Raw genomic sequence first — 14,889 nt, forward strand, 5'->3', positions numbered from 1 at the left:
GTGTGGATTTGAGGCTTTATTGGGGATGTAGGGTTGTAAAAGAGACAAAGGGTTGTAGGGTCCTGGGGCTTGAACCTTTCCTCTCTCTTGCTTTCCAGTTTCTCAGGGTTTGGATAAATCCCAGTGCTTGAGTTGACAATAGCTGAAGCTTAATTTACAGACAAGACAGCAGTATGGATAGAGTACCTGCTTTTAGGAAGGTACTCCAATTAAATTGTGTTCCCCCTCCAAAAGAAGCATCTGATATTTGAGCCCTGATCTGTGTGTCATCTCTTGGGCAGTGCCACATGAGGTGGTTCTACCACAGCAGCTCATCAGCTTGGCCACTCCCTGAAGGGACCTGGTGACTTCAGGGAGCAGATGGCACGTTTGGACACGTGGTGTGTGTCCAGAGGTGAGGTTTGGGCAAGCTGGGGCTCTATACTGGAAGCAGCTCTTCAAACAGCTGCAGTTATTTCCTCCATGTTTACTCCCTCTTCAGCTATCTGTCTAAGTCAGAGTTTCTGATGCCCACAAGGAGAAAGTAAAAAAAAAAAAAAAAAAAAAAAAAAAAAAATCAACAGTCTACACAGAGCATTATTGCAATGAACCTTGCTGACTGGAAAGTGCCAGAGGGAAACACCTCCAGTGTTTCTTGAACTGAGGACTGCCATTATTTCTGTGGCACTTGACATGCCTTCAGCACAGCGCCCAAGGGTCCTGCCTTGCTTGAGTCCATCAGTTCCGTGGCTGGGAATTAAACTCTGTGCAAATATTTTGAATGAGCTGATTAACGTAGCGGTAGAGGTTGTCAAATTCATCCACAAAGAAGGAATGCTCCTTAGCAGGGTCCGATGCAATGGCTTCCAGTTCATCTGGGGCTGCCCAAGCAACTCCAATGGAATAAGCGATGACTCCTGGAAAGAAACCCAAGGTTTAGAAAAAGCATGAAAGTTTTCTTTACGATATCTATTTTACGACCAATACTGCAAATATAGTTTCTAGGCCACAAAAAAATGGGCAGTGAGTTTCTGTGCTCTCGGTATAAAATGGGTGTTTTCAAATTGGAAGAAAGTTCTAGCTTGTGCTTTGGAAGTACCTTTTGCCAACAGCAAAAAGGTTTAAACAATAGTGAAGCCTTAGCCCTGGGTCTAAACAACAGATCCAAAATCAGGATTTTGAGCAACAGGATACTGTCCAAGGGCAAATGGGTTGGAAGATATATACCTATCTTGAATAGAAAGCCAAAGGAGTCCTGTGTTACTAAGACGGCAAAAACCTCTTGAGATCTCCTAGAAATAGTTGCATTTGTGATGATTTCCAATTTTTTTTTTTCTGAAGTTCCTTATTCAGATGCTGATCTTGTTGAAGCTCAGTGGGACCCCAGGGAAAAGTACTATTCTTCCTTCACAAGGTGTAGGAAGATTCAAATTATAGCAAACTGCATTTATCTGACCTGCATAAGTGCTGAGGCATGAGAGGAGAGCAGGCAGTGTTAGAAGACCTTACCATTTTGGTGAGCTGCCATGGCTGGCAAGCTGACATCGTCATAAGACCTGCCATCTGTGATGAGAATCATGATCTTCCTTTTGTTGGGTTTGGACTTGCTGAACAGCTGCTCTGAGGCATAGCTGATGGCTGCTCCCGTGCTGGTGCCCCCACTCCAGTAGCTGATCCTTTTGATAGCGTTCAGCACGTCCTGCTTCGTGCTGTACTTGTCAAAGCTGAACTCCAGCCTCTGCTCGTAGGTGTACTGCACAGCTCCGATGCGCGTGTCGGTGTCCGAAATCTCGAACTCCTTGCTGATGTTGGCCACAAACTGGAGAACCGTGCGGAAGTTGCCGGTGCCGACGCTGCTGGAGCCGTCAATCACGAAGCCGATGTCGGCGGCATTGAGGCACGTCTTGCTGCAAGCCAGCCGGTCAATGTCGCACACCCGCTTCACCAAGGGCTGGACCACCTTGTGGAGGCTGAACCAGCTGGGCACATTGATGGAGTAGAAACCACTTGTCCTGCACACTGCCTGCGAGGCAACACGAGGATAAGTGCAATGGAAATTCAGTTTGCCTGTTTCTGCTGGGGTATGTAGCTAAATTGTAAATATAGGCTCCTGGAAAGAGCAGTGCTGGAGTCTGAAATGGTCTCTCCTGCAATCACCATCTGCTTCCCTGGGAAATGATGTCAGTGTAACATCATGGATACTTGTGTAAGGTGACAGCTTTTCCTGCCTTTTTTTTAAAACTGTGGGATGGAGCTGATATTTTAGTAGTGAAAGAACTGTAATAAGTAAATTTGCCCCCCATCTGGCTTTTTTACACGAGTTACATTGTTCATGGGAAAAGCAGCCACATCACAGAGCTGCTATTAGCGTGGCTCCCGTGGACATTACAGGAGCCCGTGTGTTTGCCTGGTAGCAACTTCAGCTCCCATCATTCAGGAAAAGAAGGAAAGTCTTGCCTGCTGACAGACCCTGCTACTTTGAAGTGAAAGCTCAGGCTTAAGCTGGGGATAACTTGGTTCATACCCTTCTAAGCCAAGAAAACCCAGGCTCATTGTGTTGGCTCTGCCAAATAGTAAAAAAACAACCAAAAAACCCCATTAACTATTATAAGTAAATACTCATTAGGGCCAGATCTGTGGGAGGCTTCTATATCTGTATATATCTATATATATCTGAATATAGAATATTCTGTATTCTGTATCATTAGGGCCATATCTGTGGGAGTCAGGTGAGCATGGGTAGGAAGAAGAGCTGGCACAGAAGAGGATGTGGGAGAAGTCAGGGGGTGGCAGGGGAGAAGAGTGGCTGGGGCAAGGAGGGGAGTGATGCAAACAGGATGGCTCAAATCGTCTTTGGCTTTAGTGCCTTTTAAATGCCAATTCCTCAGCTCTCTGGGTGAGAATACTTTGTTAAGCCAGGCTTTATCTATCAGCTTTGTGATGGTGTGTGTTATCTGACTGGTTTAAGAGACCAAGGCACTTGTCTTGATTTGCATAAAGCCTAACAGCTCTGAAGGAATTACAGTTCCCTCCAGTCTGGACTCCTCATGGTATCCTGCTCTCATTTGCTCTTACTGTCTCACTTCTATTTTAGTGTTATGATGCAGCAGTATCAAGCCACCATTCCCTCCTTACCTTCCTGTTCTGAGCCCACTCTACTCTCACTTCTGCTGTGTCCCTGGCAGGTTTGCAGAGACTCACTGTAGCTTTGTTCTTTTAAAAACATTAAATGCAAATGAGATGACAATCCAATTATATGCTGACCAGAGACACTGCAGCTCTTCTGAAACTCATGGGAGATTATTTCATGGCAGAGAAATCCAGCTCAGATGGGAATCTGTTTTCTGAAGATACCAGATGACTTCACCCTGTTTCCTAGGCCCAGCCTGGTCTGCCACTTGGTAGATATCTCCTGCCCAAACTGGGTACCAGCTTGTCCTGAAGCACTTTTGATCACACAGCTAGTGTTACTGCCAAATATGAGTCAATCAAAGCTTGCATTCTCTTTTTTTTTTCTGCACATGGCAGGGATTTACCCTCTTTCCTAGAGCTACCGTGAAGTCCATAGCAGCAGAAACAAATAACTGAAAAATAGCCTTCATCAATGGTGAAAAGAGAATGTTTTGAGTTATCCAGTATAGCTGAAAAACTAGGATGTGCCTGTGTTGAGTCTGTGCCAACCTTTGCTTGTGTGGGACCTGTTTGTAAAAGCAACATTGACATTAGGTTGACAGAACTCCTCACCCTCTCCCTAGTGGGAGATGCACAGCAGGAGGTTCGGAAAAAATTTGTTTGGAAGAAACAATTCCAAATTGCTCAGGCTGCAATTGTACTTTGTCACACTACAGTGTATTTGGAAAACCACTGGTCTCAGTACAACTGCATGTCTGTGCTAAGGTTTAGTTGGTCAAAAGCCATTTGCTTGATGATGTACCTTAAACCAGAACTTTACTAACTTACTCTCCTTTCTGACCTCAGCATTACTGCCTGGTTTTTGTAGAGAAAAACTCAAGACAGTATGTACAAGAAGGAAAAGAAATAACCATAAGTGGTAAGAAGGAAAGGGAAATGCCCTGAATTAAGTAGGTTGGAAAGTTTAGTCAGAGCCAAGCTCCTGGTCAGACTCAGCCCACTATGTACCTTGTCCACAAAGTCTGGTTCAATAACATTCTGCTTTTCACTTTGAGCAGCTCCTTCAACAGTGACAAAGAAAATGTTGATTCCTGATTCTCTGGCCAGCCTGGAGGCCTCTTCCACTCGGTCGGTAGGCCACCCATCCACAATCACTACAACCACATTGGGTGCTCCACCTCGGTTTCCATTAGCATCCAAAAAGAAGTTTTTGTTAACAAATGAAAGTGCCTTCCCTGCAATAGAAGAGGAGTTGAGGAGGAGTTATGGATCTGGAAGCACTCTGTCTGATAATATCCCGTGAAATAGTAGGCAGAGAGCTGACTCAGTGTTGGACGCTGCAGAGAGCTGGGGAAAGCAGTTTCTGTGGCTGTGTGAGCAGGGGACACCACTTCTACTTGGTGCCAGTGCTTCCTGTACCCTCTTGCACTGAACCCTCTCCCTGTGCCCCAGAGAGGCTGGGGGTGATGAGCTGGGTTAGCAAGGATCCCCAAAGCATTGATGGGAACTGCCTGCAAGGAGACAGGTATGTCCTGCCAACTTGTGATGGATCTGCAGTGCCTGGGATCAGCGCATGCAGGTCATGGTCTCTCACCAGTCCTGCCCTAGCACTAAGCACTCTTTGATCGCAGCCTCTGTATCCTGTGAGGAGGTGTGGGCTTGCTATAGCCCAGGATCTGAAGCCCTCCCTGAGCTGAGGATGTGCAAGTGGCCCCATCACCTACCAACATTGGAAAGTCCCCCTTTCTGTTGAATTTTCTCAATGGCATTCCTTAGATCCTTGGAGTTGGCATAAGTTTTTAAATTAAATTCTGTGGAAGGGTCATCACTAAAAGGAGAAATTAGAGAAAATGTCAGTGTTTTGCTTCACATACAACACAAAAGCCATAGGGCTGGTCTGTGTTACCTGGCTCCTGAGTGCAAGCTGGAGTGAGACCTTAAGCACGTATCAGCTTAGAGCTATGGCTGCCAGAGCGTGCAGTCATGCCCTGTGGCAATGGGAATGTCTGGGAAACTCTTACCCATACTGAACAATGCCCATCAGAGGACCAGCGCTGCCAATGCCAAGGGCTTGAGCCACGTTACCAAGGAATCGCTTCTGGAGCTGAAAGCGGCGTTTGCCAATGCTCCAGCTCCCATCCATTAAGAAGGACAAATCAACTTTGCAATCTGAGGAGAGATAAAGAAACACGGAAGATAATTTTAGTCCTTTCTGATTGCTGTGCTTCCTGCAAGCAGCAAAGGCCTAAAAAGTCTGCATCCAGTGCCTTGTCCTGCTCTGTAAACTCTACAAAAAAGCCTTTGACAAGGACAAGTCACAGCTGGCAGCTCAAGTCTATCCTACTTGTTGGTAAACACAGTCCTTGGCATGACTTTATCCCATACAACGTCTCAGCTTGGCTGTGTGACTAAAGGGCGAGAATCTTTTCACAGGGGTCAGTCTGGGAGCACTGCATTTTGGGGGCCAGGGAGGTTCAGCCCCACAGGAGCAAGCTGACATATATCCTGTGCCCTCAGAGCCACATCTTGGGCTCAGCAAGCTTTATTTGCAGCCCAGAGGTGATGGGAGTTTGTAAAACTAGCCATGGTGCTTTTATTTTGTATTTCTGGCCACCTGCAGAGCACAAATTAAGGGGATTTCCTTGGCGATACTTTTGTGGACTTAATTGATGTAATAGACATAACAGGAACAGTTACTGTGTTAATGTTGCTAAGAAGGAAGCTCCTGAAATGTGTGGTGCCTGGGGTGTGCCTCAGGGGAAAAACACTGTGGGGTCTCTTCAAGGCGATTGCAATCCAGGATTACTGACAACAATCCTGGCAGCTCTGCACTTCTGAATGAGAATTGTTCATCAATTTCCTTCTGGGTTAGAGCTAACATCAAGGATGATGATTTTACTTGGGATATTCAGACAGAGTGGGGGGTCTTCTTTTGTATGTTGTTATAGCCTTGTACCCGTGTGTGCAGCAGCAGCAGTGTGCTGTTGTGTGTTTCCTCTCTGGGCTGAAAGCAATGTTCTATAAAAGGTATGCCAGCACCCAAACAAACTCTTCCCTTTAATTACACAGATGAACTTCATCTTTGTGCTGCAAATGCTATCTTCATCACTTCCAGCCTGCCTTCATGTTTCTTCAAGTTACTGGTGAAACATTCATCTTTGGTCTGCAAGTGGGAGTGGGATCAAAATTTGGCTTAACTAGAGCGCTAATTAACATTTTCCCCCTCCGGCGTCTGGGTCATCCCCATCTCTTGATTTCCCTCTGATGATGCCTCCTACCAATCAGACTAGTTCTAACTACTGTGTTTTAATCATTAGGTAGCCTGAAGGCTACAAAGCACCAATTGTTCTTAGTGGTTTATGCAACTGCCTCCCATCTCATTACCTTCAATTTTTTTCTCCCATAGCTGTCTCTTTTTTCTAATTCTAATAATGCTGAATTACAGGAGCGTGACTGAGAACCGTGTCCGCTCACAGCAGATCGTGAGGCAAGGTCGGGAACCCACAACAAATACCTCAATTAACAGCCAAGTTTTCCTGAATTTCTTGTCCTTCAAAGGGAACTAGTTCATGAGATCTATATGAGGAAAGTGGGCAGTTTGTTAGCCAGCAGGGTCTGGGGAGGCAAACATTTACATACACTTATAGACAGACTTGGTTTCTGGGGAGGATTCCAATTCGGTGCTGGGACATGAGAGGGACGCTGCAAGAGCACAGAATAAAGGTGCTTCATAGGGAGGTGAGCACTTTCTGATTTGCAGGGAGGCAAGATCTGAATTAAGGCTTTTATGGTCCTAGAGTTATTAGTGGGATGAAATTTTTGTTTCTGGTGTGACTTTTTTCAGTTTAACTGCTGGAAACACAGCTGTCCTTGCTGGCATCTCCACTGCACCGAGCTCTGTATTCCTGCAGTGCAACGGGGTCTGTAGGGCAGAGCCTTCCCTTTTTCTTCTTCTTTCCCTTGTTTCTGTATCAGTTTCAGGTGTTTTTGACATATTTGATAGGGAAAAGAATTCTTCAAATATTAAGAGGAATTCCTGGGAATACATAGACATTTGGTTCAGTAGTGACTGTAAAGAGTTCAGAGAGTGTTCAGCTGCCCAAGGATGGGCAAGAGAGGACCTAGGCACTGTTGGAAGGATGAACCCTCTCTTTGGGGTGGTTTCTAATGAAGAGGTGGCAGGCAACCCCATCTCTCCACTAAGAACTTGCTTTCTCTTTCTTCTGCTACTTTGGGCCTCAACTAAAGATGGGTTAATGGGTAAATCTGCCTTTATAAAGGGCTGTAGAAGATTTTGGACCTGCATTTCCTCTCCGAACTTGAGGGATCCTTGGTGCTCCCTCTGCATCCTCTCTCTCCTGGCTGTGGCAGGCGTTGGGTCCCTTTCTCAGGTGGTTTCCTTCCCTCCCACCCACTGCTGTGGGAAGGGTGCCTACACACAGCATAGCCATGGGAGCCTGCCCTGGTCAGCAGGGCTTGTTCATCTGACCCTTGCTGCAGCACACTGTTCTCTACCACCAATGTACCTGAGGGAAGAAGCTCTGCACACTGGGAGCATGGAGATGATACTACCTGGGAAGAGGTGGTAGGGAGCAGCCACTATCTCGCTGCCCAGGTAAGCTAAATTTTGGCTGTTGTTTTCCTTCCCTTTAGAAGCAAAAACCAATTATGTGTCTAAAAGGGGTCAGCAGAGAGTGCTCGCTTTTTCTCTGCAAGGGAAAAATGTGCTCCTGAATTTTCTTAGGCTTTCTTGAAAACTTACCTTTTGCTATCTAATTTTAATGCATTCTAGCAATATGTAATTAATGTTGTCACTTCATTATGAAGTTAATTCTGAAGTACATACTCTGATTCCCCTGGGAGATGGATTCCAGTGGCTTTGGATTCAATTCTTCCTTTGAACTGAAGCCTAAAGAGAGAAAAGAAAGGACCTATCAGTGTGTGCTTGGTGCCTGACCTTGCTCTTTAAGGAAATGGGCAAGAGGATCACTGCAGAGACCCCCTGGCCTGAGGATTGATGTGGGAGGGAAACGAGGATGGGGAGGACATCCTTGGAGCTTACCTTTTTCCATCTACATCACTCTTGGGGTAAAACCAGAGCAGAGACATTTCTAGGAACACCACCAGAATCTCTCCTAGCAGCAGCTCTTTGGTGCTGCCCTTTGGGAGTCAGTCCCCTAACTGCAAGGGCTTGGGAGCAGCATGCACAAGTAGTGAGCTCCTCAGGAGCAGAGGCTGGTGGCCACGGTGTGGGATGGTGGCTCCCAGCAGCCTTCCCTGAGGACCAGCACTGTGGTGCCTTACAGTGAGCTGCACAACGTCTGAAGCGGATGAGCAGCAGATTTATCATGTTGTTTTCTGTCTGGAGAGGAAGGCACAGGCAGCAACTTGTTCCAGCTCATCACAGCTGGGGAAGCAATGCAAACCACAGCTCCTCAGGTGCCCCCAGAAGTCTAGGTTATTTTGCAAAGCACAAAAGAAAGAGGATAACAGAGAACTACAGTTAAGCGAGGGGAAAGTCTCACCGGTTACTAGTGGATTCTAATGAGGTATTTGGGTGGTAGCAGCCTTGAAAATATGAGTTGATGTCCTTGTGAAAGGTACTGACTCACAGGACACCATCAGGCTGGGCTCAAAAGGTCTAAAAATGCTGAAATTCACTCATGACTTGAATGTCTGGCAAGACCCTCCTACAGTCCAGTATCTCCCATCAGAGCAAGGGCAAAGAGCTGTTTCTTTTCAGTACAGCATGACAAGATTAAGGGGGTTTAGCTGGGATAATCCTCAGAAGAGACAGCAATGATCAGACAAGCTACAAACTGAACACTCACCAGGAAAGCTGTTGGTCTAAAGAACAGTAGAACAGCTTATGATTTTTGTAAACTGCATGTTAGATTTTTAAAGAAAAGCAGGAGGAAGACTTCCTTAAATCTTCATCCGCAAGTAAATCCAGGAAAGATTACTGACTTCATAGAAGCAGTGAACAAAGATAATTTTAGAAAGTGTGAGCTTTATAAAGAAAAGTATGAGAAATGACTAGGTACCACAGAATTTGTCTCTCCACAGCAGCCAGCCATGAGCAAGACGAACATGAGAGCATCAGTGTATGTAAAGGGACATCAGGGAAGGTCACCACCTAAATATGATGGGAGATGTAACAGCCAAAGCTGGTTTCTGAAGGTATTAAGGACCAAGCCATAATAAGGCAGAGTACTGTGAAGAAAATGGAGGCAGGTACCTGCTCCATCCCCCTCTGTAACCACTCCTATTTCTATTCCAGTTAAGTCTAAAAATTCACCTCTCATAATTGTCAAATACAACATTTTTGAGTCCTTCTATCTGCATGCTGAATGCTGCACATAGTTTTGGGTCAGGGGCCATGTTTGTATTAAGTCTGAGTATTCAGGACCTGCTGTAAAGCTGACCTGATTGGTACCTGATACCTGCTGGGAGACTTCAGCACACAGCAGCATCCATTCCGGACAGGGGTGCTTTGGCTTCTCAGTTTGAAATTCAGCTGCCAGTGCAGAAGGTTTCTGCTGCAGGGATTAAACAGAGCTGCTAATAGCAGCACCAAAGCAATGATTTCCCTCTGCTTTGCTTGTCCCCAGGCATCTGTTGTTGCCTGTTGCTAGAGCCAGGATGTGGAGCTAGCTGGAGCGCTGTGCTTGGCTATGTACGGGAGCCCACGGGGCTGCCTGTGAGTGAAGCAGGCAAAGGGCACAAAGAGTTGCTCTGCTTTGTTTAAGGCAAGGGTTGGCGATTGCTTTGTGTGTTTTGTTTGAGAACGTTCCTGCCAGGTTAGGAGAGCCCCAGGGCTGGTGTTGCTTTTTGTGACTATGCGGTGCCTGCAGTACCTGCAGACCCACATGCAGCCTCCCTGTGCTCCTACCCAAACTTTGGACAGGATGCTTTCTGGGCTGGGAATAAGAGCTCTCCACCCATCCTGCCACTGGCTCTTGTGACAGAAATGCCTCTCTCCCACAGCTAGTGGAGCTGGCCCTCTTGTGCCAGAGCAGGCAGGATGCATTCAAAAGCAGGCTGGCAAGCCTGGCTCCGACTGGCTTAATCCCTTATGGCTGGAGCTGTTGTCCAGCACACTGCTGGCTTGGGCCTCTTGTGCACTGGGGATGAGCTCCCGGGCAAGGAACAGGGAAGAGTGCACCTGCTGTTATGTGTTTGCCCATGGGAGCCCATTTGGATGGGGAAAACACCAGCAGGGAGAGGCAGAGTGGTGGTGCTGGGGCAGCACTGCCTGAGGCTGGCTGCTTGTCCCTGGCTGAGGAAAAATTATGTGGAACAGGGGTGACAGTTCCATCCAGTGATATCTGCTGCAGGAAACATTTCTGACCCCTCTCAGGCCTGAAGATCTTTCTGACAGGGACCAAACCTGCCTTTGAAGGAAGGCAAATCTTGTGCAAGTTTATGGTTAGTTTATCTGATGTGGAAGTTAAAGGCAACACGACTTGGCAAGGCACAGCCTCTCTTTGTTAACCACACGGATTACAATGATTGGGTTGTGGTTTTTCGTTTTATGTTTTTTTGTTTTTTAAAATCTGAAATAATCAGCCTGCCTTTCTGACAGTGTATATTTCAGTTCAGGCTTTAATTACACAGGCACATAATAGTTCCTCAGCAACAGACCAAAGCCACGCTTCATCCTGCAGCCTGCACACTGCATACCTCACATGTGCCAGCTTGGTGTCCCATATGTGCAGTTCCCCCCCACACCTTGCTTTATTTGCAGAACAGAAAGTAGGTGGATTTAACACTGTAGTGAAGTTAGAAATTAACATGTGCCATCCATTTTAGCAACTAAATTGTATATGAAGGATAATTCATAGATAGCTATTTGCCTCTACATCCTGTAAAATTCATATTTATCTACATCCTGTAAAATTCAAATTCTTTTCTTAGGAATACAGCTGACATAATCTTTGTCAGCATGGAAAACTCAAATGAAGGCAGTGCAGCATTTTTCATTTTTATTTGTCAGTACAATTATCAGATCTTGAAGGTTGTGGGTCAGCTGGCTGATTTGTGCTTAGTGGAGCAATAAGGTCACCCACCAAATGCTCTTCACCAGTTAATTGGGGAGGTGGTCAGTCTCTATGGGCCTCCCTGTTCTGCCAGTCCAATTTAATGTTGGTATTGCCATGGGAATTTCAACTTGCTACATGGGCAGTCTACGCCATGCTAATTAAAGTTCCCTTCACTGATTGTCACAGCTGTCCATACTGATTAGACTTCCCATTCATTTATGTAAGACAGCAGTGATTACATCCATGCCAGAAACCACTCCTTTGAAGTGACAATCTGAATGCATCAGACTTTATCACACTAGTCTATGCTGCCACTTCAGCTGCTGAGAAACTATTAATACAACGTCCCTTCCCCCATGCCCAACCTTTCATTGCATTTAATGCAATCTGTCATTTTTTGCCTCAAAACATCCCTCTGCAGCCTGGCCCTCGTGCTGTAGCTTTTCCTGAATAAGCACACTAATGGTTTTGAAGTAAGAAGAATATTCAAGGAAATGGCCTTTACAAGGGCCACCAGCACAGCCCTCTCCAGCATCAAAACCGGTGGTGAGAAAGACCTCTTATATTGGATGGTCAGGCCCCTTGCAAGAGGGGGAGTACCATGTTATGAATTGGTCTGTGTCTTCTGTAGTCTGCTTTTCATGTTCCCAGGGAAAGGCAGCTGTTAAATCTGCAGTTGGGAACTGCTCCTGATTAAGGGTTGCACAAGTCTTGGTCTTGTTGCTACTAGAGCCTGTTACAAATGTAGGGTATTTTTTCCCTTCGCCAATGCTCATAAAAAATATTCTTATCTCCATATTGTCAGTTTTTAAGGCTAAAATGTCAGAAAATTTCAATGATGTTCATTATTCTTTACGTTTGACATAAACCCTCCTTTTCTTATCTGAATGTCTTCCCTAAGTACATTGACATTAGGATAATCTGTCATGTTCTTCACTGATTGCAGCTCTAAACTGTGATCTCAGCTGTGGCATTCCTAAAATACCTTCTCATTTACAAATGGATTTCAGTAGCTAGAACCCCTTTTCTGTAGTGTAGCTGCCAACTCTTTCCAGAGCTCATCTCCTCTGCTCCTGCTTTAAGCAGGAACTCAAGAGTGACGAAAGCACAGAATAATGTGCTAAGATGTAAACAACATACCTTATTTATAATTGTAAATGCTGAAATTACTTCTTAAAGTGAGATTGTTATCACCAGTGTCATGGGCCTGCTGAATAGATTAAGCTTTTCCCATATGTGATGGAAACCATTTATTCCCAGACTAGTTACTAGATGCTTTAAATATTTACCTGTGTCAAAAAGGCTCAGTCCAGGTTTCCATGAGTCTATTTCCATTGCTTTCACACATGAAAGAGAAAAAAACAACACCACAAACTGTTACTGATAATAGTGCAAATACTAGAGATCAGAAAGTTCTGACTCAATTTAGAAAGGTCAGTTTAGACAATAACTTACATTAACAACTTAGGAGCTGAGGAAATCAGTAAACCTGTGAATTTTAATGTGCACATTTCAAGACATAATTAGGAGCCTTGTATCACTGCCCTCAGAGCACTAACCTTTTTTAAGGTTTTAAATACACCGCTCTAGATCTGCTTTGGTCTTGTTCCTCTAAGTTGCACTGATACTGATGCACAGACCTTTTTTTGGTTTAGGTTGTTTTTCACTGGAAATCTGCGAGAACCTCTGACCTACAGATTTCTCTATCCCCTCAGCCCACCCAAACACAAAGAGGTTGTCCAAAAATTGCTTGCAACCTGTTAGGCAGGGATAACTTCATCAAAATTGCTGCCCTTATAAATAAACCCCAAAATGTCTTTGTTTTTGGAACCTGCTGAAAGATGTTTCCAAAAAGTGGTGTTTTACTCTGGGTTGCAGCCAGATGAATGGCCTTGCAGCTGACTAGGACAGAAACAGTTCCTGGGAATCCCAGGAAACAAAGATTTAAGTCTACTGAAGACCTGATAAACTGCACAGAGCTGGTGTGTGCTTGACTAGAGCCAGTGAGTGAACTACAATGTAGGCTTCAACAAAGTTATGTATGGGCTTGCCAGTGTCCTACAGCCTAGAGAGAGCTTTGTCCTTAGGTTGCCTTTCCCATGAGGAGCTATCAGCTTCTCTCTGGGAGGGAGACTTGTTGGATGGGACTAATGGCTGAATAAAGTGTGGGGTCTCCCTTTGGGTAGGAGGAACCCTGTCATGTTTCATGCTAGGGTGATTTCCCTCCTTATGCTGAATGCTACTTAAACACCCTATGAAGGATCAAAAAACTGGGGAAAGCAAAAGGCTAAGTCAATCATGATGCACACAGAAGGGTTTTTTTTGTGATTTTGCTTAGGAGGAGGAAGAATCAGATAAAGGAAGAGCAGACCTGAGTAATGGGAAAAGAAGCAAGAGGAAAACCAGGAGGAAAGTGAAATTACTATTTTTATAACTAGGGCAATTATTTTTCCTCACTTGAAGATGCCCATAAAAATGGGGGTTGATTTTTAAAATGCTCCAAGACTGGTCTCTTTAAAAAGGAGAAAGACACCAGCACCAAAACTCTTCAGTATAATTGCCTTGAAAAACATTCTTGAAAAGTCATGACTTAGTGAGTATGGGACTTCAAGAGAGTGCATTGTGCATTGCACAAGTAACTGGTGTGTTGGGGAAGGTGCTTTCCCAGCACACCTTTATGGTAAACTGAGCTGATGAGAGGAAGTTCCTCAACATCACAGCCAAACGCTCAGAACTGACTGCTGTTGTTTGCACACACTTGGTGGGATCGAGAAGAACAAACTGCCTTTCCAAGAAAGCAAGGACCTGTTCAGCAATCTTCTGTTGATGGTTAGAAAAATTGGCTGCTTGAAAGCAGCACATCTGAGCTGCCACATTCTGGACTGAAAAAAGGATCAGGACTTACTAGGAATACAGCAAATATGTACTTGTATTTATTTTCCTTCTTGTTCTGTGATGAAGAAAACAGAATAATTTATGATGGGAAAGTTGTGCCTTTTATTCACTTTAGGGTGACCTTAAGGTGCCTTAAGCAATTAGGTGGGATCAAACACTGACTTTGATTTAAGTAAGACCCAGCAATATTCTCCTGTTCTTCTGTCAAAGATTTGGCTAGCCTGAGAATTAGCCAGCACATCCTTTGGAATGGCCAAAATGTATAAAAAAGACAAACACAGATGGAAAGCAGAAAGAAGAGCATAGATTGAAATGAGGAGTAGAAGAAAAATGAGGGAATGGAGTACATCTTAGGACAAGTGCATTTTAAATATGCTGCAACTAGGTCAACTACAAATTGTCATTTTGACCAGGAGATTGCTGGGTGAGATTACTTGGCAGGAATTGTCTGGGAAGATAATAACATATCCTGCATAATCACATCCTCTAACCTCTGTATGAATGACCACTTGGCTCTTCCCTGCTGCAATACTCCTCCTGTGATTCCCAGTTCTCACAAAGCCCTCAGGGCCCAGGGACACCTTCATCTGCTGGAGTCTTTCCCTCCCCAGGGGGTTTGGCTGCCTGAGCTGGAGGTCAGCACTAGCACAGCACTTGCCTTGGCCAGGGCTGTGGGTGAGAAGGGGCTGTGGGAAACATGGTGGGACAGCACAAAGGGGCACACCCTTGCCTTTTCTCCTTGCACCTGCGCCTTGCTGCCTTCACTCAGACCTTGCCTCACTTGCCTGGTGCCCTGCCTCAGCTGGTCAGACCGGCCTAGTTGCTGGGGATTTTCCTGGCA

General features: G+C 45.2%; 1 protein-coding gene across 1 annotated transcript in view; it reads right to left on the reverse strand.

The window, feature by feature from the left end:
* Window positions 1–625: 625 nt before the first annotated feature.
* VIT (vitrin) overlaps window positions 626–14,889 on the reverse strand; it is a 35,895-nt gene continuing 21,631 nt past the window's right edge. Inside the window, exons 12-18 of the mRNA XM_058835991.1 lie at window positions 12,443–12,490; window positions 7,958–8,020; window positions 5,133–5,280; window positions 4,836–4,939; window positions 4,120–4,346; window positions 1,489–2,002; window positions 626–896 (exon numbers count right to left, since the gene is read on the reverse strand). Coding sequence (XP_058691974.1) covers window positions 718–896; window positions 1,489–2,002; window positions 4,120–4,346; window positions 4,836–4,939; window positions 5,133–5,280; window positions 7,958–8,020; window positions 12,443–12,490 — 1,283 coding nt within the window. The 3' untranslated portion in view covers window positions 626–717. The remainder of the gene's footprint in view (window positions 897–1,488; window positions 2,003–4,119; window positions 4,347–4,835; window positions 4,940–5,132; window positions 5,281–7,957; window positions 8,021–12,442; window positions 12,491–14,889) is intronic.

The sequence above is a fragment of the Poecile atricapillus genome, chromosome 3 (genome assembly GCF_030490865.1).
Source record: "Poecile atricapillus isolate bPoeAtr1 chromosome 3, bPoeAtr1.hap1, whole genome shotgun sequence".
Lineage (NCBI taxonomy): Eukaryota > Metazoa > Chordata > Aves > Passeriformes > Paridae > Poecile > Poecile atricapillus.